This window comes from Telopea speciosissima, chromosome 3 (genome assembly GCF_018873765.1).
Source record: "Telopea speciosissima isolate NSW1024214 ecotype Mountain lineage chromosome 3, Tspe_v1, whole genome shotgun sequence".
Lineage (NCBI taxonomy): Eukaryota > Viridiplantae > Streptophyta > Magnoliopsida > Proteales > Proteaceae > Telopea > Telopea speciosissima.
In genome coordinates this window covers 27691295-27712259 of record NC_057918.1, presented here as the reverse complement: position 1 = coordinate 27712259, position 20965 = coordinate 27691295, and the positions used below count along the sequence as shown (strand labels likewise).

General features: G+C 41.2%; 1 protein-coding gene and 1 long non-coding RNA gene across 2 annotated transcripts in view; one reads left to right on the top strand and one right to left on the bottom strand.

Annotated features, from left to right (window-relative positions):
- LOC122655755 (inter alpha-trypsin inhibitor, heavy chain 4) overlaps nucleotides 1–20965 on the top strand; it is a 51322-nt gene that overhangs the window by 19281 nt on the left and 11076 nt on the right. Inside the window, exons 8-12 of the mRNA XM_043850073.1 lie at nucleotides 5002–5079; nucleotides 5268–5368; nucleotides 5837–6007; nucleotides 7621–7695; nucleotides 20489–20596. Coding sequence (XP_043706008.1) covers nucleotides 5002–5079; nucleotides 5268–5368; nucleotides 5837–6007; nucleotides 7621–7695; nucleotides 20489–20596 — 533 coding nt within the window. The remainder of the gene's footprint in view (nucleotides 1–5001; nucleotides 5080–5267; nucleotides 5369–5836; nucleotides 6008–7620; nucleotides 7696–20488; nucleotides 20597–20965) is intronic.
- On the bottom strand, nucleotides 8206–20400 carry LOC122655757. Its single transcript, XR_006332003.1, has 2 exons — nucleotides 20174–20400; nucleotides 8206–8620 (listed from the first exon to the last, which is right to left on the bottom strand). It is a non-coding gene; the product is annotated as an uncharacterized LOC122655757 (long non-coding RNA).

The window sequence follows — 20965 nt, the reverse complement described above, 5'->3', positions numbered from 1 at the left end:
TGGTTCACCAAGATATGAGTTTCTCTTCTTAAATGGGCTTCAATAACTTTCTTCCAAAGCTGCATAGTGTGGCTCATTAGCTTTATGCTTCTATAGTGATTGCAGCTTTGGATATCACCTTTATTTTTGTATATTGGAACTAAGGGTGTCAAACGGTGCGGTTCAGGTTCGGTGCACATTTTGCAAGGTAGAAATCAAAACCGCACCGGATAAGAATCACCCAAAATCAAAATTGTTTTATATGTGGTGCGGTTTTTGCGGTCTCTATTCGGTTTTCATTATACGGCTAACAACCGGTTTACATGCGGTTTGTCATACCAGTTCACATCTGGTTTCAACTTTGTACCTTTTAATTCTATCATCCATTTCCTTGTTATGTGGGAGAAATTGTATATTTCATAAACAAATTAGAATATAATTAACAAATCAGAATATCACTAACAAAACCTTATAATTAATACTCAACCTTCCACCTTTGTATCCTTTAATTCAATTAACCCATTTCATCAACAAATCAGAATATAAGCAATCAACATAGAACCCTATAAAAAATTAACACCAAGCATTAAATAAAAGATCTTGATCTTGTTCAAAAGATGATTCCATAAGGTTTCCAACACCACCAAAATCAAGCAAACAAAAGAAGTTCTAATCATCAAAATTATCCCCAAGGAAAAATGACTGAATAATCTAATATTCTGTAATGTTATGCTTCCAAGCTCCAATCTCAATCCAACAGTCCATAATTAACCATAGACATTCTACAAAGATGCATCCACGTCACTTTAATTTGCATTCTTTAGCTTCTTCTAAGAGTTCCAACGCAACAAAGATGAGCTTAGATGTTCCCGTCTCCACCCATTAGAATTTTCTGCTCCAGAGATTCCAACACCTCCCTGTTATGCAAAGTGAATGTAAATTTTTCTTGTTAATTTCTTAAGTGTAATAAAAGATTAATGAAGAAATCGTAAGATGGTACCTATACTGAACAAGCAAATCCTCCACGGGTATTATACATTAGTTATGGACTCTTGGATTCTATCCGGTTCTATTCGGTTCAAAATTGGCGGTTAACCGACGGTTATCCGGTTCTGAACTGAACCGAACCGGATAGAGAACATGTGAAATCAGAATCGCACCATTTTTTTGCGGTCCGATTCGGTTCAATCGTAAACGGTAGGTTCCGGTTTCGGTTTCATTTTGACACCCTTAATTGGGACTACAATGCTTCGCCTCCATTCATCAGGCATCTTCCTTGTGTTCATAATCCTGTTAAACAGAATGGTAAGCCAATATACCCCACAATCTCCTAGGGTTTTCCACACTTCTATTGGAATCTCATTTGGGCCTGGTGTCTTGCTTGCTTTCATCTTTCGTAAGGCATCTTTAACTTTCGCCACACTAATTCCAAATCGTCTCAAATTATTGGATCTCATCCCAAGTTGGGCGTGAGAGACATCTATGCACCGAAGTTTTTAAGCTCTGATACGAAGTTGAGAGAATGAGAGAATGATTTTGCTTGTCTAGAATGATAGAGGCCTTTCTTATTTATAGAGAGGATTTGGGAATACAATTAAGGTACATTAGGTAAGGATGCATCATATTCCTTATCCAGCTTTTAAAAAAAAAAAAAAAGGCGGAAAATTAACGTCTCTGTGGTCCTACTAGTCATATGAATGTAACAATCTTAGAGGAAGAGAAATAAGTTGGCTGAGTTTATTTTTGAAGAAAATAAAAGGTGACTAATTTAATAAATCTACAAAATGAACTTATTTCTCACCGTTGATATTATTTTGGAAAAGTTGCAGCTTTACTTTAATTTAGTTTTCCAACATTTTGAGTTTCACTTTCTGAGTAGAGCAATGAATGGTACTTTCTTGCACGCCTGTTTTCTTAGTGAAGAATCTAAAAACCATTGGCAAATGGGATTTTTGGGTGCATGTGTGTATGTAGAATTCTGCTTCCTTGCGATTGATTTCTTGCTTCTTACTGTTTCTACTTTCTACAATATTCTGTCTCTCTCTCTCTCCACCTACAGACATGCACACAAAATGTCTACAGACAATGCAAGCACATAAATGGTTTTAATGGCTAATGTCTCACCAAGCTTCTGTCATAGCATCACTTGAATGGGAACCTACTTGCCAAGGGGTGACTCTGATGCAGGAGCACTTCTTTTGACCGGCCCAAGCCCATTCAGGAGCCCAGATGGAGATGAACCAGGGCCCAATTTAGTTTTGGTCCAATAGGATATTATAGTTTATTTATTTAGATTTAGATTTAGAGTTATTATTTGGACTTATTTTTATCTTGCAATCTTTACTTAGGCTGGAGTTCTTTTTAGTTTTAGAATTTGATTTAAAGTTATGTTTCAGTTTTAGAGTCTAACTAGGAGTCTTTTATTATTTTCTTTAAATACATTGTTGTAATGAAAGTTTCAGACTAGAAGAATGCATTGAGTTTTTGGTTGAAGCTTGCGTTGGCTGGTTTTGTGCTTCCCCCTCCTTCTCTTTCTTTCTTCGATCTCTCTCTTTTCTTCTCTTCCACCCTGCGATACACCGATTCCTCCTTCTTACTCCCTATCCCTTCTTCTTATTTCTTCTACCCTTGCTCTTTTCTATCAGTACTAGCAGTGCCCTTGTTTTGATTTTGATCTCTCTCCTCCCTTACTTCTTCCTTCTCAGATCTTGGGTATATGAAGTCCTTCCATATGCAATTGAAATCCCCTAAGACCCAAGCCCTTTAATCTTAGTTGTCATACCTGTAACTGAACGGGTTCTTGTTCTACCGCCAGGAACAGTTTCAGGCAGCTTTCTTTAATGATATGATGGCTGACTTGCTGGGTTATCACTTGGATTTTATAGGGTTATGAGTTGCGAATCTGGTCCCAAAGTCTTGGCTTGATTGGGTTTGCCATGTGGGAATTACCCATCGCAATCCTCTCATATTACCGCTGATTCAGGCTTCATGACAGGAGGAAGACAAAGTTGTTCTTCACGTTATTTTATAATGGGGCACTGGAAAGGAGAAAGGAGAAGCTAGGAAGAAATCAGAATTGCAGGGGGGGGGGGGGGGGAAGAGAAGAAACCGTGAGAAGAAGAAGAAGAAAGGGAGGGGGGGGGGGAAGAGGAGTGCACACGCACACAACTCAAATTCATTCTTCATTCTCTGCTCAATACGTTGGTTACAAGCATATAAATAAGAAAATAAAAGACTTAAAACAAGGAAGCAACTATTTTAGGACTCTTAACAAAAAAAGACAATTTATACTAAAAATCATCCTTTGAATCCTACCCAAATTAAATGATCTCCTTACATAATTATCCCAATAAAAATAAATAATAAAATCCTAAATATCTACCAGAATAAAACCATATTTGGATCCAGTTCATCTCCATCTGAATACGCAACTGGGTTTGGGTTGGTCCAAGGTAGTGCACCAGTTGGGTTGGCCCGGTCTATGATGCTCCTGCATCACTTTACCCTCCCCATTGTTCCTTTATTAGATCCTACCCTTATTTTGCTTTCGATCAAAAAACTACCCCTTCCACTAATTTGTTACATTCCCTTTGCTTGTGACTTGAAGTTCTAATAAATTGCGGTAGTGCCATTATTTGCTACTTGTCTTTTAAGTTCTGGAATGTCATAGAAACTACATATTTGTCATTACCTTTAGCAGTGAGCCTGTACAAGCGTGGGTGTGCCCATAGTGAACCAAAATAGGGTTTTGTGACCCAGGTTCCACATCAGACTCTTCCGACCAGCATAAATCTATCAGGCCACCAGCATAAAGCTTGAGTCAGTACTATGTAGATAAGTCAAATAATGAGCATATTTTATTGGAAATAAGCCTTGGGTGGGGTTATGTATGCATTGGCCCTTTGATTCCATGTGTTTTCTTTGTAATGAGCCACTTTAATGGGCCTAAAATGTGGGTACAAGGAAGGTATACGGGATTAGGCTTAGTAAAATAGTAGTAGCTTATTTTCATTTCTAGGTTAATTAATGTAGTGGGTTTTACTTTCCTAGTTAGTATTGATTAGTCTTTTAGTTTTCCTAGCCAAGTAGTTGTTGTCTTTGGAAGCCAACAACTACTTGGCTAGGAAAACTAAAAGACCAAAAAAAAATGTCGTAGCCTTACCAGCCTAACCATTTAATGTTTTTGTTGTTCATGTATCCAGCCTTTGGAATTCTTCCCTTTTTTTGGAAATTACAAATTCTGACTAGGATGTAATCAGTTGAGGCAGCCTCCTTTATCTATAAATTGAAATCATGGGTGAGCTCTCAATCATCCACGAAAAATCTGAATGACTACTCCTTTTGTGAGAGTTTTTCTTTGTGAGATGCAAGAAGTTTTGTGAGACTCAAGCGGGATCAAGGTGGGACTCCTTCGATCATGACCTCAGTGGGACTCCGACGGTTGGCAACCAGTGGGACTCCGACGGTTGGCAACCAGTGGGACTCTAGGCTTGCACCTATCCAACTATCCATCTACCATCTTACCTCCATACCATCAGCAACCCTTCATATTCCACAACCTGACCCTTCACCTTCCACCTTCAAATACATCTTTCTTCTTTCCTTCAAAGCCTCACCCCTCACCACCATTATCAACACAATCAACAGCCTTAAAATCTTATTAGCCTACCATACTTTGCTCCTACGCAACCTGATTTTGATCTGGTTGCCGTCCAGAATCGATCCTGAGGTGCGGATCCTAGGAGTACCACACATGGCATTGGTGCTAACAGCAGGTTTCAGGTTGCACATGTGGTCAAGACTGGTAGCAGACAAAGGTGGCCCATTGGGCCTACCTTTCTGTTAACACCCATAGATACACACTTGTGCTCGAAGCCTATCTTAGTTTTATTTCTCTGCACTTCTGCAAGCATCAAGTTACATTATATTATGACACAGTTGTGCTCTTTATTTACATAAATTATGTGGTGTTTCCTTATTCTCTTATCCAGCCAACTTATATTCTAAGACAATACTTTCCAGGTTCATATTGTAATCATTATTTTCTGCAAATGCTTGCACATATCAGCAGGGGTCACTATGAAGCTGCATATGATGCAGGTTAGTAATCTTGTTTTATAAAAATAGCTTATGAGTATTTATATTGAACTTTGCTTAGGACTTGCAATATTTGTGAAACGAAGCGATGGCCGATGAATCCTGCTGTGTAGGTGTTAGATTTTTTCTTTGAGAACTGGATATTCTCTGGGAAACTAATTGCTATTATCATCTCTCTTTGTTTTGCTCAGATTCAATTGACCTTCACATGCAAAGACTATTCACAGCAGCATCAACTACCATTCTGGCGAATATAACCATTGACACTTTACAGTGCCTTGATGCACTTGAGGTATGGTTTCCTGACAGGTCTTTTCTAGTTAGATGTTTCTTACATTTACTTGTGTTACTGGGAAGTGAGCAATATTCTACCTTCAGCGGGTATTCTTTTCTGCATTGTTATCAAAATTATGCAGTTTGCATATCTTAATAGCGCTATCCATCATATCTTTTTGTACGTTGACCACATCTGGAAATGAGATATAATCCGGTAATGGGTGATCTGTCATGTGGACAAAGCCCGACCAGTATTTGGTTATTCATTCTGCCTTGTTTAGGAGCGGTTCCCTACATTTCTTGTGTATACTTTGCCAGACTGGCACTTTTTGACTGGAAATATTAAAATATGTTGAAGAAAATATCTGCCTAGCCTTTTTTTTAAAGAGATTACTTCAGTTTAGATTTTTATTTTTGGCATGCTGGCTTCAATGTTTTTTTTTCCCGAAATGATTGACCAATCTTTCTTTTATCTTCATGCTAGGTCTACCCTTTCCATATTCCAGACCTTTTATCTGGAAGCCTATTGATTGTGTCAGGTAGATATCAAGGGGATTTTCCTGAATCTTTGAAAGCTAAAGGTATGCTGGGAGATATGAACAATTTTGTGATAGACTTGAAAGTGCAAAAAGCGAAGGACATCCCTCTTGACAAAGTAAGGTGTTTATTCATTCGCTCTATTATACTTTAATTCTTTTCCCCTGAAGTTATCAATGTTTATTTGCACCTTGTTTCAGAAAAATACTTATTTCCATCTTATTTCTGGGTGTGAAATATTGAATCTATTAAGTGTAAGACATAATAACTGTTGGTCATTGCCCTGTTGTTCCTCAGCCCTGATGTTTTTATGCCAATATTTTCCACAATACATGGTGGATATATTTTATGGATTTTCAAAATGGATATGTTATGGGAATATTTTAAAATCCATGTCAAACCCATAGATTGTTCATATGTTTTTCTTTGAAATTGTAAAGTAGGCAAGCAAACATAATCAAAAACCACAGCTTACCTAAAGTTATCTAAGCAAGCGGCAGGTATGAGGCACCAGGCCTCCTAAAGCCTGAGGTCTAAGGTGCAATGGGGATGATTAATCTGAAGGAAGGAAGAAATAGCCTGTAAGTATTAACGCAGAATGACATTCACATGGTACATTACCAAGGTGGAATGTAACAAAGCCTATGTTCTATTGATTCTATATGCAAAGGGGATGGTTAATCTGAATGAAGTGAGGCAGAAATAGTCTGTAAGGATTAACACAGAATGACATTCACATGGTACAAAACCAAGGTGAAATGTATCAAAGCCTATGTTCTATTAATTCTATAGTACATAACCATTCTGCATGGTTACAAAGGTACGTGCTGTGGCACATAAATTATGTACAAATAGCAGACCAAAGTTCTGTAGCCTTTGCCAATGTGAAAAATTGAAGAGCATGCTATGTTTGCTAAAGTAGATCAGACCTGTTGTGTTAAGTTGTTGAAGAAACAAAGCTTATGCTCATTGCTTGAATATAGCAAACATACCAGAGGAGCAAGCAAGGTGCACACCTTTGTAAATTAGTGGCAGGTGGGAAGCAACGAGATGAGAGGTGCACTTCTTGCATGGGGCACCAGGTGCACACTAAACATTGATTAGATAACCTCAACTCTTAATGCGCCTAACTTAGTAACTGAGATGCATAATGACATTAAAATATTCAGTTCTGAAGTGTGCTAAGAAAATGAATACAAATAATAAACTAAGTAGCTTACTTTTTGAATATAGCAAACATACCAGAGGAGCAAGCAAGGTGCACACCTTTGTAAATTAGTGGCAGGTGGGAAGCAACGAGATGAGAGGTGCACTTCTTGCATGGGGCACCAGGTGCACACTAAACATTGATTAGATAACCTCAACTCTTAATGCGCCTAACTTAGTAACTGAGATGCATAATGACATTAAAATATTCAGTTCTGAAGTGTGCTAAGAAAATGAATACAAATAATAAACTAAGTAGCTTACTTTTTGACGTAAATTTATAGGCAATTGTAACCCATGTAGGTTCTCAAACCAAACGTCCATTGTTGCAATTGTGGTTTCAATTCCCAAATTCCGATTCCATATGCAAGTCATAGTGCCAAAATAATTTTGATAAACATATTTAATTTGTTCTGATGCTATTAGCAAATAATGAGTGCCTCGTAGACTAATTAGGTTTTTAAAAAACGAAGAAGTGATCTAGTTATATCTGCTTACTCTTTTGATTTTTCACTTTCTGGACAGGTTGTTGCAAAGCAACAAATTGATGTACTTACTGCTCAAGCATGGCTGCTGGAAAATAAAGCTATTGAGGAGAAGGTTTGTTAATTGCTGATTTTAAATAGAAATAGTAAATGTAAAAGATTCCATAAATTCAATAGGAAAATAAGTTATCCAGAACTCACTAATTTGAGGTTGGGGGGGGGGGGGGTTGGGTAAATTTTTTGTCTATCCAAAATTTAGATGGATCAAATGTTAAGGTAATCCAGTATCATAATTGTTTGCACTAAATTTCTTGAAGGTACCAAATGTGCCATATCAATGTTTTTTACCAACAGAAGAGGCTGGGCTATTTTCTCCTACTGCTCTGTAGTCTGACATTCTATCTGGTCGGTCCATTAGTTAAAAGTGAAAACATTACAGGAAGAAAAAAACAATAGCATTGCATATAAGGATATTCTCTTAGCAAAAGTGAATATTCTGTGTCATGGTAAAGACTTGCATTGTTGTTTTGGGATCACATTTTCATCATTATGTGCTTTTCAAATGAAGTTTAAATCTTCTTAGTACAACAATACCTATTGACCGACGGACTGACCCACTTGTTTGAACAGGCTCTGTGGTCCAGGTGATCCATCAACCGATTATCAATTTTGAGGCCATCAGTGGTCATGACCTAGACCAGTTTGTTAAGAATCTAGCAAAGGCTGAGAATTTGACATGTCCAATTGCCTGGAAAATAAAAAGACACTGCCATATGTATACGAATTGGGGCATTGTCTCCCTTATCATGGAGTCCTTCTGTGGCCAAAGAGGTCAGAGTCCTGCCATTCTATTTCACCAAGTGGCAAGGACCTTCTAAGAAACGACAGTTGAAGAGGGGATGATGTAGAAATATGGCCCCCTTGGCTGTAGCACCTCATCTAGATATACAATTGTCACAACATACTCTCTAATGTTGTTGTTTTTAAAGAGATGGCCTGGGGGAGTGCTTTTTCTCTTATGCATGTTTTGAGATTCTAACCTCAAAAATAACGTGTGAGTAGCATCTTAAATTTCAGAAATTGGTGTTCCCCTGCCTGAGTGTTCCCTTCTGTGGGTGCCTGCCTCCATGGCCGGCCCCCTGGTTTGGTGCTGTCACCAACCAGGCTTCTCGATCACACAATACTTTGGGCGCACATCTCCACTTCATCCAGCATGTTTTAATTCTTTGAGAAACATCATCATCTATGTTACTTTCTTTATTTGTGATTGAGCCCAGATACCTAAAATAATCACTTTGTGGAATCTCCTTCTCATCAATATCTCCGCCTCTCACTTAAACTTCCGTCTCCATCCCCTTCTTCCCAGGAGTGTGTGACTTGAGGCTCTCTCTTTAGCTAGGCTAGGCACCTTCACCTTCCAGAGAGAGTCCTCCCTCCATTTTGTCCCACCCACCATCGTTGGGTTCTACAAAACTGCTCATTGCCCAGTTGGTCTTCTTGCCCATGAAGCTTTCAAATGGTAAAATGCACTGGTAGGCCACTTCAATGGCAGCCGAACACCATTCAACATAATCAACATTTCTCTAACCAAACAATGGAGAATCCAAGGGATTTTAGACATATACCTGATGGACAAGGGATTCTTCATCTTCAAGTTCTCTGAGAAAGATGACAAGATTCGATCTTTGGAGGGAGGGCCTTGGCAAGTGGGTAGGAAATCGTTTTCCTTTGCCATTGGGATCAGTATCTCCAGCTGCAATGGGTTGACCTTAGCAGCATTCCCCTGTGGATCACCTTTCTAGGACTGTCTCCATTTCTGGTGCGAAGATGGTCTCAACATAGTCCGTTCGGTGCTTGAGAAGCATCTTTATTCTGATGGAAGAACAAAAAAGCAAGATCGCTTGGCCTTTGCAAGAATCTGTGTTGAGGTCTCGGCTGATAAAACTCCTCCTTCCATCTCGGTGGCCAACGATGAAGAGTTTTCATTCAGCCAACTAGTCTGCTATGAGTGGCTTCCTCCCCAGTGCTTAATCTGCAAGGACTTTGGCCACCATAGTTGTTACGGTGGCTAGGTGAAGCAAGGCAGTCGAGGGGGTTAAAAAACAAGTCGACACCAACAAGCCGACAAGGCGTTGCCTAGGCAATCAAGGCGAGAGCAAGGTGCCTGGACGCCAAGGCGTCGCCTTGACAACTATGAATGGCCACATTTCAATCAAGTGCAGCCAAAGTCTGCGCCTGAGGACTTTACCCTTCCCTTTGGAGATGCCGTAGTAGATGATCTTCTAGCAGGAGCTCCTCTTACCGGCGTTGGCGTTGCAACTATTGATGCTTCCCTCTCCGTTGCAGCTCCCCATGACCCCAACCCTTAAGCTTCTTCTTCTGCTCCTTCTCAGCATATTCCCACCTTATACCCTCCTCCCCCATCCCTTTCTTACCTTATTCCCCCTCTTCCTTCTGGCCACCGCAGCCCCAACATAGGTCATCGTCGAAACCGTATGTGAAATTGGCGCCATCGCATCCCTCCGTCGAGTTCTCCACAAGGCCACACCACCATTGGCCCCTCCCCACCGCTGGTCCATAGCCTGCCAAGTACCAGCGATCCATCCCTCTAAACTTGCCACTCACCTGAATCTGTCATAGACTACCCTCACCTTCCATCTAAAAACCTGTGCCTCCTGCAAATTGCCTCTACCATCCCTTTGCCCCTCAACAAATCACCATATCTTGTTTGTACCTTTGGCTCCCATACCGACCTCCATCTCAACTTCTGCTCTTTCGATAGCAGTGCCCTCGATGCTCTTCCTCCAATCACAATTCCAGGTATGATGAACCTCCCCTCCCCTCTACCCTCCTTCTCCCTTTACCTTCTTATCCCTTGGGTGAGGCCCAGAGGCCTCGATCCTTTTCTCCCTTCCTTTTGTCAGTCATTAAGTCCTAACCATGGCCTTTTGTTCCCCAATCATCCTTCTACGGCCCACCATACCCACTACTTTGATGCCCATCCTTGATACCTTTTGCGAGCCCATCGGGTCACTAACAATCCACAACCTTCCCCATCTCGACTAGACCCTAGCCCCTCCATTCCTCCATCCAACCCTCCCCAATCGTCTGTGGGCTCAGAGCAGTTGACAACCCTCCCGACCCACCATCTATCCAATTCTTCATCTCTGCCCGAACACTCCATGTCCTCTGTTTCGTCCCGCCAACCAAATTCCCCTTCCCTATGGCTTGAACCCCTGCCGACCCCTCCCTCGGCTTCTTCTCCTACCCCTCTTCGGGCATATTGCTGTTGGCATCGCAGCACTCCTTCAATGTTTTGCCCATCCTTGGCTTGTTCCTCTATGGAGTATGTGCAACACCCTTCCCCTACCACCCAATGAACCATGGTTTTTTCTAGGAATACCAGAGGCCTTAACAACCCTCCCAAACAGGCCGAGGTACGTTCCAGCATTAAGTTTCATCATTCGGCAATCTGTTGCCTTATTGAATCTCGTGTTAAGGAGAATACTTCCCATTTTACCTCCTTAATTGCTCCCTCTTTTTCTCCTCCTACTAATTATTCTAACCATTCTAATGGTCGTCTCTGGTTCCTTTGAAACTCCTCCAAAATTCATATTTTGTTGCTCTCCTCTTCCTCTCTGTTCCTCCACCTCAAAATTTCAGACTGTTTTGGGAACTCCAGCTTCTTCTTCAATGTTATCTATGCCCTCAATTGCCCCTCTGAGAGAGTTTCCCTTTGGGGAGACCTTCGTCATATTGCTTTGCAAGTTGGGTCCCTCCCCTGAGGAGTGGGTGGTGATTTCAATGTCATCCGGTATATTCATGAGAAGCAAGGTGGTAACCGGTTAGATGGGTTTCTGTTGATGCTTTCAATGAGTGCATTGAAGATATAGCTGTGAATGACTTGAGGTGGTCTGCCCTTAAATTCACTTGGCACAATAGAAGAACTGGTGATTCTCAGATTGCTTGTAAGCTTGACAGAATCTTGGTCAAGGAAACCTGGCTCTCCAACTTCCCCTATTCCCATGCTTCCTTTAGCCCCCTGGTATTTCTGACCATAGCCCCAAGTTCTTACTTGTCCAACCTTACATTTCCTTTGGCCCCAAACCGTTCAAATGCTTTGACATGTGGTCCTCTATTCTAGATTTTCTCTCCACTATTAAAGAGAATTGGGATCAGCCGGTCCGAACCTGTTCTACCCCCTTATTGCCTTTGCCAGAAGCTTCACAATGTTAAAAAAGCCCTCAAAGTTTGGAACTCCACCAAGTTTGGGAATATCTCTTTGATGGTTTTGGACTGTCGGAGAAAGCTTTTTGATATTCAGTTGAGGCTCCAAGTTGACATCCATAATCCTTTTCTGGCAGATGAAGAAAATGTGGTTTCTATGGAGCTTCTCTCCTTGATTGCCTAAGAGGAGAGTTTCTTAAGGCAAAAATCGAGGATAAAATGGTTGGATCTTGGATATTCATATACTACTGCGGCTTACTTTCATAGGTTTATGAGAGCCAGATCTAATAGCAATTCCATTTCCATGCTCCTGGCTAGTGATGGATCCCCTCTCCTTCTTGGTGAAGATATAAAAATAGGGGCAGTTGGCTACTTCACGGAGATTTTTAGGCAATCTCTTTGGCTTCCACTAGGCCCATGCCTGAAAATCTGCCCAATAAGTTTGTTCCTAGTCACCTCATGAACACTCTACAAGCCATCCCCTCAGAGGTAGAAGAAATCTTAGCAATGGCTCTCTCCAACAAGGCCAAAAAAGTCCCGGCCTCGGTGGTTTTAGCATGGGATTCTTCTTCTCTTCCTAGGACATTATTAAATATGACCTTATCAAGGCCCTTGAGAGTTTCTTCTTTAATTCCAGTTAGATCAAGGGAATCAATCACTCTTTCTGTTGCCTCGTCCCAAAGAAGGAAGGTGCTTCTGTTATGTTAGACTTCAGGCCGATTTCTCTTTGCAACCTCCTATATAAGTTCATTGCCAGAGTCCTTGCCAACAAGCTCAAGTTAGTGGTTGACTCTTTTGTCAGCGACAACCAATCGGCTTTCCTCGTTGGTAGAAGTATTTCGGATGATATCCTCCTTTGCAATGAGATAGTTAGTGGGTTTGAAGAGAAATCTCACTTCCCAGCTGCTCTCATGAAGATTGACATACACAAAGCTTTTGTCTCTTTGATGTGGGACTATATCTCTAAAGTTCTGTACTAGTTGGCTTTCCGCCCAGTGTTTGTTAATTTGATCCATCACTGCATCTCTTCTATGTGCTTCTCAATGTTTCTCAATGGTAGTCTAGCTGGTTACTTTGCCTCCACTGTGGTAATCTGTCAGCGGCTATCCTTTCTCTCTGCCCATCTTCAGCCTTGCTTTTGAAGCCCTCTCTACAAGCATTCAATGTTGTATGGATCAGCTGCTTATCTCTCCCATTCCCAAGTGCAAGGCTCTTAAGCTCACTCACTTGGCCTTCGTGGATGGTATTATAATCTTCTCCAAGGCGAACATTGTTTCTCTTGGGAGTATTATGTCTTGTTTGCAAGATTTTGAGGGGTTGTCGGGTTTTCGCATAATCCCTTTTAAATCTCTCTTGTTCTTGGTAGGGGTCTTTGAAGTTGACAAGGTTCGTTTGATTGATAAGATGGGGTTCTCCATCAGTCATCTTCCGTCAAGTATTTAGGCTTGCCTTTGATTCCGGCCAGGTTGACAGCCCACCATTGCACTCCTATGCTGGACCTTATCCATAAGAAACTTCAACTCTGGAAAGGCTTCTCTCTTATGCGGGTTGCCTTGAATTGATCAGATCAGTCCTCTAGTCATGTTACATACATTGGTCTGGTATCTTTGGGTTGCCTCAGTCTATCATCAAGGAGTTGGAGTCCCTTATGTCCCCATTCCTATGGAAAGCTTCTAATTCCTTCACTCTACCACCTTGGCTGCTGTCTGTTTTCCCAAGTATGAGGGTGGTCTTGGCGTAAGAAGAATCAAAGAGGTAAATTCAGCTGGAATTCTCAAGCTGATCTGAGAACTTGTGGCTAAGAAAAGAAGTATCTGCATTGACTGTGTCTTCTCTGGTCCTCTTCGCAATGATTCTATTATGGATGGCTCCTTCCAATTTTGATTCTTCCTGGGTCTGCTCAAACTTCTGAAGCTTAGGCCTATCACTCTTGGGGCCATTTTCTGCCATATTATTGATGAGGCCTCTACTTTCCTCTAACTTGATCATTGGCACCCTATGGGGGTTCTCCTTCACACAGTGGGTGCTAGAGCCAGTTACAGCATGGGTCTTTCCAAGCAGTCCATGGTTGCAAATATCATTAGCCGTAATGATTCTCCCCCCCCCCCCCCCCACCGTCATCCTCTCCCCTGTTAGATGCCATCTGGAATGCCTTATCTTCTGTAATAAAGAAGAAGAAGAAGAGGAAGAACAATGGAAATCGTGTAACACTTAGGAGGTTTCCACTTATTAGTAGAGCTCCCACTTCATTCATATATATAGAGACTTAAGATACATAAGAGACACAATAGGAAATAACATAACCGAAAATACCTAAACTACCCCTGAATATATCCGAAACTTAAAACCGTCTCTACTAACACTCCCCCTTCAAGCTGGAACATAGATATTAATCATGCCCAGCTTGTTACAATGTAATCCACTCTAGCACTCCCCAAGGACTTTGTGAACACATCTGCAAGTTGCTGTCCTGTACGAACATAAGTAGGAGAAATGAGCCCTTGTTGTAGCTTCTCAAGAACAAAATGACAGTCTACTTCGATGTGTTTCATTCTCTCATGAAACACAGGGTTCGAAGCAATATGAACAACAACTTGATTATCATACCATAGTTGCATAGGTGAGTTGTCTGTAAATCCAAGCTCAGTCAACAATTGTTTCACCCACATCAACTCACATGTAACATATGCCATGGTTCGATACTCTGACTTTGCACTGGATAGAGCCACAACAGTTTGTTTCTTGCTTTTCCATGAAATGAGATTCCCTCCAACAAATGTGCAATAGCCTGTAGTTGCCCTTCTGTCAACAGGAGATCCAGCCCAATCAGCATCTGAAAAGCCCTCAATCCTTCCATGTCCATGATCAGAGTAAAGTAGTCTATGTCCAGGAGCCTTCTTTAGATACCTCAAGATGCGAATAACAACATCCCAATGAGATGTCCAATGAGTAGACAAGAACTGACTTACAACACTGACAAGGAAGGCAATGTCAGGTCGAGTCACAGTCAAATAATTTAGTTTTTCAACAAGTCTTCGATACTTCTCAGGATCACTAAGAACATCACCAACATCAGCTGTAAGCTTCAAATTAGGATCCATAGGAGTGTCTAGAGGTTTAGATCCTAACAACCTTGTCTCTGAAAGAAGATCAATGACATACTTTCGTTCTGAAAGTGTAACCCCTTTCCTTGATTGAGCCACTTCCACACCCAAGAAATATTTCAATCTTCCCAAATCTTTAGTTTGGAACTTCTGCTGCAAGTGCACCTTCAACTTTTCAATACCTAAAGAGTCATCTCCTGTAATGATAATATCATCCAAATATACAATAAGAAATATTCTCCCTACATCAGAATGCTGGAAAAATACAGAATGATCACTACTACAACGTGTCAGTCCAAACTCCAAAACGACTTCAGTGAACCAACCAAACCAAGCTCGAGGCAAATGTTTTAGTCCACACAAAGATTTCTTGAGCTTGCACACCATACCACACTCCCCCTGAGCAACAAACCCAGGAGGTTGCTCCATATAAACCTCCTCATAGAGATCCCCATGTAAGAAAGCATTCTTAACATCCAACTGAAATAAGGGTCAATGATGAGTAGCTGCAAGAGAGATCAAGATACGAACAGAAGTAAGCTTGGCCATAGGAGAAAAGGTGTCCAAGTAATCAACCCCATACACTTGGGCATAACCCTTGGCCACAAAGCGAACCTTCAAACAAGCCAAAGAACCTTCAGGATTCACCTTCACCACAAAGACCCACCGACAACCAATAACAGATTTACCCGAGGGTAGGGGAACCAGATCCCATGTCTGATTGACCTCTAAGGCCAACAATTCCTCAATCATAGCAGCCCGCCAGCCAGGACTAAATAATGCCTCTGCAACAGACTTAGGGACAGGATGTTGCTCAACAGTAGTCAAGCAAGTATGAAAAGTAGAGGATAAACCAGAGTAAGACACAAAATTAGACAAAGGATGTTGAGTACAACTCCGAACACCTTTGCGTTGAGCAATAGGGATATTAAGATCAGAGAAAACTGCAGGAGAAGTAGGATCAGGGGAAGAAATATCAGGAGAAGAAGTACCTGGGGAAGGATCCACCGACGAAGAAGAGGAAGGTGAAGGAGGAGCAGTGGGGGCCCAAGTCTTCCAATTATGGCTATGGAAAACAATAGGCTGTGGCACCTGTGGAGCTGGCGGCAATGGTGGTGGGGATACCTGTGGAACAAAAGACGGAATAATATACACAGGAAGATCATCATCTAAGTCAGAAGAAACCACTGGAGAGTTCGTATAAGGAGTAGACTCAAAGAAAGAAACATCAGTAGTGACAAAATATTTCTAGAACTCAAAGGAATAACAACGGTAGAGTACTCGGCTTTTAAGTGCGGCTAGGATCTTTTACACATTTGGATGAAGCAAGGGATTCGTCCATACCATTGGTAAAGTTTGTAAGACCACGACTGATTCTGAAAGGTAATGAGTGGAAAAAACAGCATGTCGTATCAATGGAGAACTCTGAGAATACTTCATCCTTGTGGGATCGGTACAAAATTTTGTTTGAATTCTTGGAACGGGACAAAATAAAATCAATTCAAAGTTGGGTCGAGTGAATAAATGGATAGAGCTCGATGGCTCCAATTATAGGGAAACAAAAAGTAACGAGCTTATGTTCTTAATTCGAATGTTATACACCCCCAAAATATAGAGCCTTGAGTACTAGACGAAAAGCACCTATACCTAACAAGATTAAGTGAATACCCAAAATTGTGGTCATTTTATTTCTATCTTTCCATACATAACCAAAGAATGGAAAAGATTCTTCTAGAGTCTCAGGTCCATAGCCCTTTTGAGTTCGAGAATATCCAACAAAGATGCATTTAAGAGCTCTTGGATCCAACTTAGAGATTCTTGGGCGATGATTACGAATGAAACAAACACTGCAAAAGACACGAGGGGGTAAGGCAAATAAAGGAGTAGAAGGAAACAAAAAGGAATGATGTATCCCACCATGTAAAACAGAGGAAGGCATGCGGTTAATGAGATAACACGCAGTCAAGATAGCATCAGCCCAAAAAGATTTGGCAACCTTCATTTCAAACAAAAGGGACCGATTGACCTCCAACAAATGTCTATTCTTTCTCTCAGCCACACCGTTTTGTTGTGGGGTGTCGGCACAAGAAGACTGATGGATAATGCCATGTTGTGTCATAAAAGTAGAAAAAGGAGCAGAAAAGTATTCCTTAGCATTATCACTACGAAGAATACGTAAAGGAGTACTAAATTGAGTCTTAACTTCATTCACAAAGGCACAAAAGATAGAGAACAATTCAGAACGATTCTTCATTAAATAAAGCCAAGTAACTCTGGAATAGTCATCAACAAAAGTAACAAAATAACGAAATCCCAACTTGGAGGCAACGGGACAAGGGCCCCATACATCTGAATGAACTAAAGCAAAAGACTGACTAGACCTTTGATTGACTCTAGGGGGATAGCTCACATGATGAAGCTTCCCAAACTGACAGGACTCACAAGGTAAACTAGAAAGAGACTGAAAACGAGGATCCAAAATGCGTAGACTTTGCAATGATGGATGGCTCAAACGACAATGGACTTGGTGAGGAGATGCTAGGCTCGAACATGCCACAGATAAAGTGTTTTCAAGTAGGTACAACCCCCCTGACTCACGGCCTCTACCAATCGTCCTCTTCGTCGTAAGATCCTGAAAGATGCATGAATCAGAGAAAAAGGTTACAGAACAATTATAAGTTTTAGTAAACTTAGTAACAGATAGAAGGTTAAAAGGAAACTCAAGTAAATAAAGAACAGAAGATAAGGATAAAGGAGTAGCCTGAACAGTGCCTGAACCAGTTACTTTAGCTAAAGAACCATCAGCTAAGGTAACACTAGAAGAGGATACACAAAAGGAAGAAAATATATCTGAGACCCTAGTCATGTGATCAGAGGCCCCTGAATCAATGATCCAGGGGCGGGAAGCAGTCGAAAGACATGCAGTTGCATCACCTGTCTGTCTGAAAGTAGCAGTGGCAGGCTAGGAGGACTGAGAGATCTGGAACTGGGTAAAACGAGCATAATCCTCATCAGACAACGTCACAGTAGTCCTACCCTCAGAAGAGGACGAGGGAGGTGTAGTCTCAGTAGTGGCAGCAGAATTGGCAAACTGTTGCTGTGGTGGTTTGCCATGAAGTTTCCAACAAAAGCGTTGGATATGCCCTGTACGTCCACAGTGGTGACATGTCCTCACCATACCAGAAGATTTGGATCCTGAAATGGGTGCTTCCCCAAGCAAAGGGGACATAGGAGCTCTCCCAGAACCACCTCCACTCCCACGACCACCCCCAGCCCCTGGTCCAGTGGAGAGACCACGGTTAGGTGGGAAAGAAGCTAAGGCTGAACTGTCAATGTGCATAGAATCATGAGTGCTTTCTCGTCACACTCGGAGAACACGAGAGAAAGCCTCAGAGAGTGTGGTTACTTTGTCACCACCAAGTATTTGGGAACGCACAGACTCATATTCCTTCCCAATAGCACCTAAAAATCCCATAACTGCGAGCTGCTCTCGCTGGTTCTGCATCTGCTGTACATCAGAAGTAATAGGAAGCAGAGAGTTCAACTCCTCATACATCCTCTTGTACTCAGCAAAGAACTGGACTATGGGACGGCCCTTTCGATCAGACCGATAGAAATCCTGAGATAACTCGTAAATACAAGCTAGGTTGTTCTATCCAGAATACAGAACATCCAAATATTCCCACAAGTCCTTCATTGTGTCAATGTGAGTAACAAGATCAACAATCTGGCGGTCCATGGAGTTCAAAAGCTGTCCCAAAATATGTGCATCAACTGTGTCCCATGTAGTATCATCCTTAGGCTTGGTTTTGGTTAGATGACCCTGCTGATCCCTACCAATCAGTACCAGCCTAGCAATCTTCTTCCATTGTTGGAAGTTGTTGATCCCCTCTAGCTTTGTCTCAGTAATCCGGCTAGATGAGGAAGAAACAACTTCACCAACAGCAGCCTTCGATGGTTCACCCATTTCAACAAACACAAGGTGAACAATAAATCAACAACAAAAAGATAGTAACAAAACAACTTCACCAACAGCAGCCTTCGATGGTTCACCCATTTCAACAAACACAAGGTGAGCAATAAATCAACAACACAAAGATAGTAACAAAAACCTGAAAAGTTGATCTCAAAACCCTGAAAAGGGTGCCCCAACCTTCAAACTTCAAAAAGAGATTGATCTCCAACCTTCAACACACCAAGAAATAGTCTCCAAACAAGGAAAGGGGAGATCGATCTCCAAAAAGTAGGCTGGAATCAGCTCCAATGCAAAAAGTCAATCTCTACTTTTTCTCCAAAAATCAATCAAACAACATGATCCAAAGTGCTTTCTAAGGCCTTGAATGTCTTCTCCATGCCATAAACTAAAAATCACCAACAAAAGATCCCTAGTTCCCAATCTCCATTCGAGAACTAGTCTCTAAACAGCCTAGAAATGCAGCATAGGGTGCTGCTACCCTCTCAAACACAAACCGAAAGGATTCTCAAAACAGAAACTGAGATGGATCAATCATAACTGATTGAAACCCTTGAAGGAGGAAGAGACAAGACACTAGGAAGGTGTAACAGTCCCTAGAGATCTTTCTCTGATACCATGTAATAAAGAAGAAGAAGAAAAACAATGGAAATCGTGTAACACTTGGGAGGTTTCCACTTAGTAGTAGAGCTCCCACTTCATTTCATATATATAAAGACTTATGATACATAAGAGACAGAATAGGAAATAACATAACCAAAAATACCTAAACTACCCCTGAATATATCCGAAACTTAAAACAGTCTCTACTAACATCTTCCATTTCTAGAAGGCTGCCGCATGGTAGGGGAGATAATGTTGTTTGGTCTGCATCTTCTTCGAGCTTCTCCAGCTCTAAAGTGGCTTGGGACTTCATCAGAGTTCGTGGGCCGTTTCCTTGGAGCAAGTTAGTGTGGTTAAAAGGCCATATTCCTCGTCACTGCTTCACTGTTTGGCGGGCCCTCTCAAGTTTCAACAAATTTGGGTCTTCATCTCCTTTGATATCAAGAGCAAGCTTGCTATGGTATCCTCTAGTTGTATTGATTCCCCAAGGAACATGCATATTGTTGTGCCTGGGGTCTGTTTCTCTCCCTTTTGCCTCCCTCTTCTTCTGCCACCCAAGGAATCAGCTTAATTTGTATGTATTTTATTTCTTCTTGTTTCTATCCTTCCCCTTTTCAAGGTTCCCTGTATCTCCTTTCCCCCTTTTGGTAATGAAATTTTTATTCACCAAAAAAAAAGAATTTTACCTTAGGTTCACCTGGACTGTGGGTTAGTCTGGGTAGTTTTGAATGAACCTGCTGGTGCTATCTAGTATCAAAAGTGAAACATAATAAAATATTTTTGGTTTTTGCTTGTCTTCACAAACTAAGATCATCTGGTTGAACTGCTGTTTGGTCATGCCATACAAATCTCTGTCAGGAGACCAGGACTTGGACTAACTGTTCAGGGCCCTCTTCCTTAGCCATCTGGTCTGGTGAGCCAGTGTTGTTGTTTTCAAAAGAATGCTTTTATGGTGAATGTGTTTGCAGCATTGCTAGAGCTCTACCCTTTTTGATTCACAGGTGGCAAAACTGAGCATACAAACCAGTGTTCCGTCTGAATATACACATTGGCTCTTACTTCAGACTGATAAAGGGAAGCAGGCATCTGAATCATTAGGGATTCAACAGGTATGCATTCTAGTGAAATATTTAGAAAGGAAAATGCTCTCCGCGTCAATTATTTAAGTTTCAGACCTGATGGCATACTTAACTGAAATTCTCTTATTTGTGGCAAGAGAACAATATATATTATATTTTGTGTTAGGAATTCCTTAAAATTTCCATGTAGATGTTACAGGAAGTTTGTATGGTGACTATTATTCATTATTATGTCCTGGATGGTTTTAAATGTTAGGTGCTAAGGTCTGAGTTAGAGTAGAAGTTCACGCGAAATGCCTTTCAATAATGGGTGGATGCATTCATCCAAGCATGGGTTATGTACCAATATCATAAATATATTTTTCGTGAGCCATGTTCATTTCCACAACTTTGGGAACA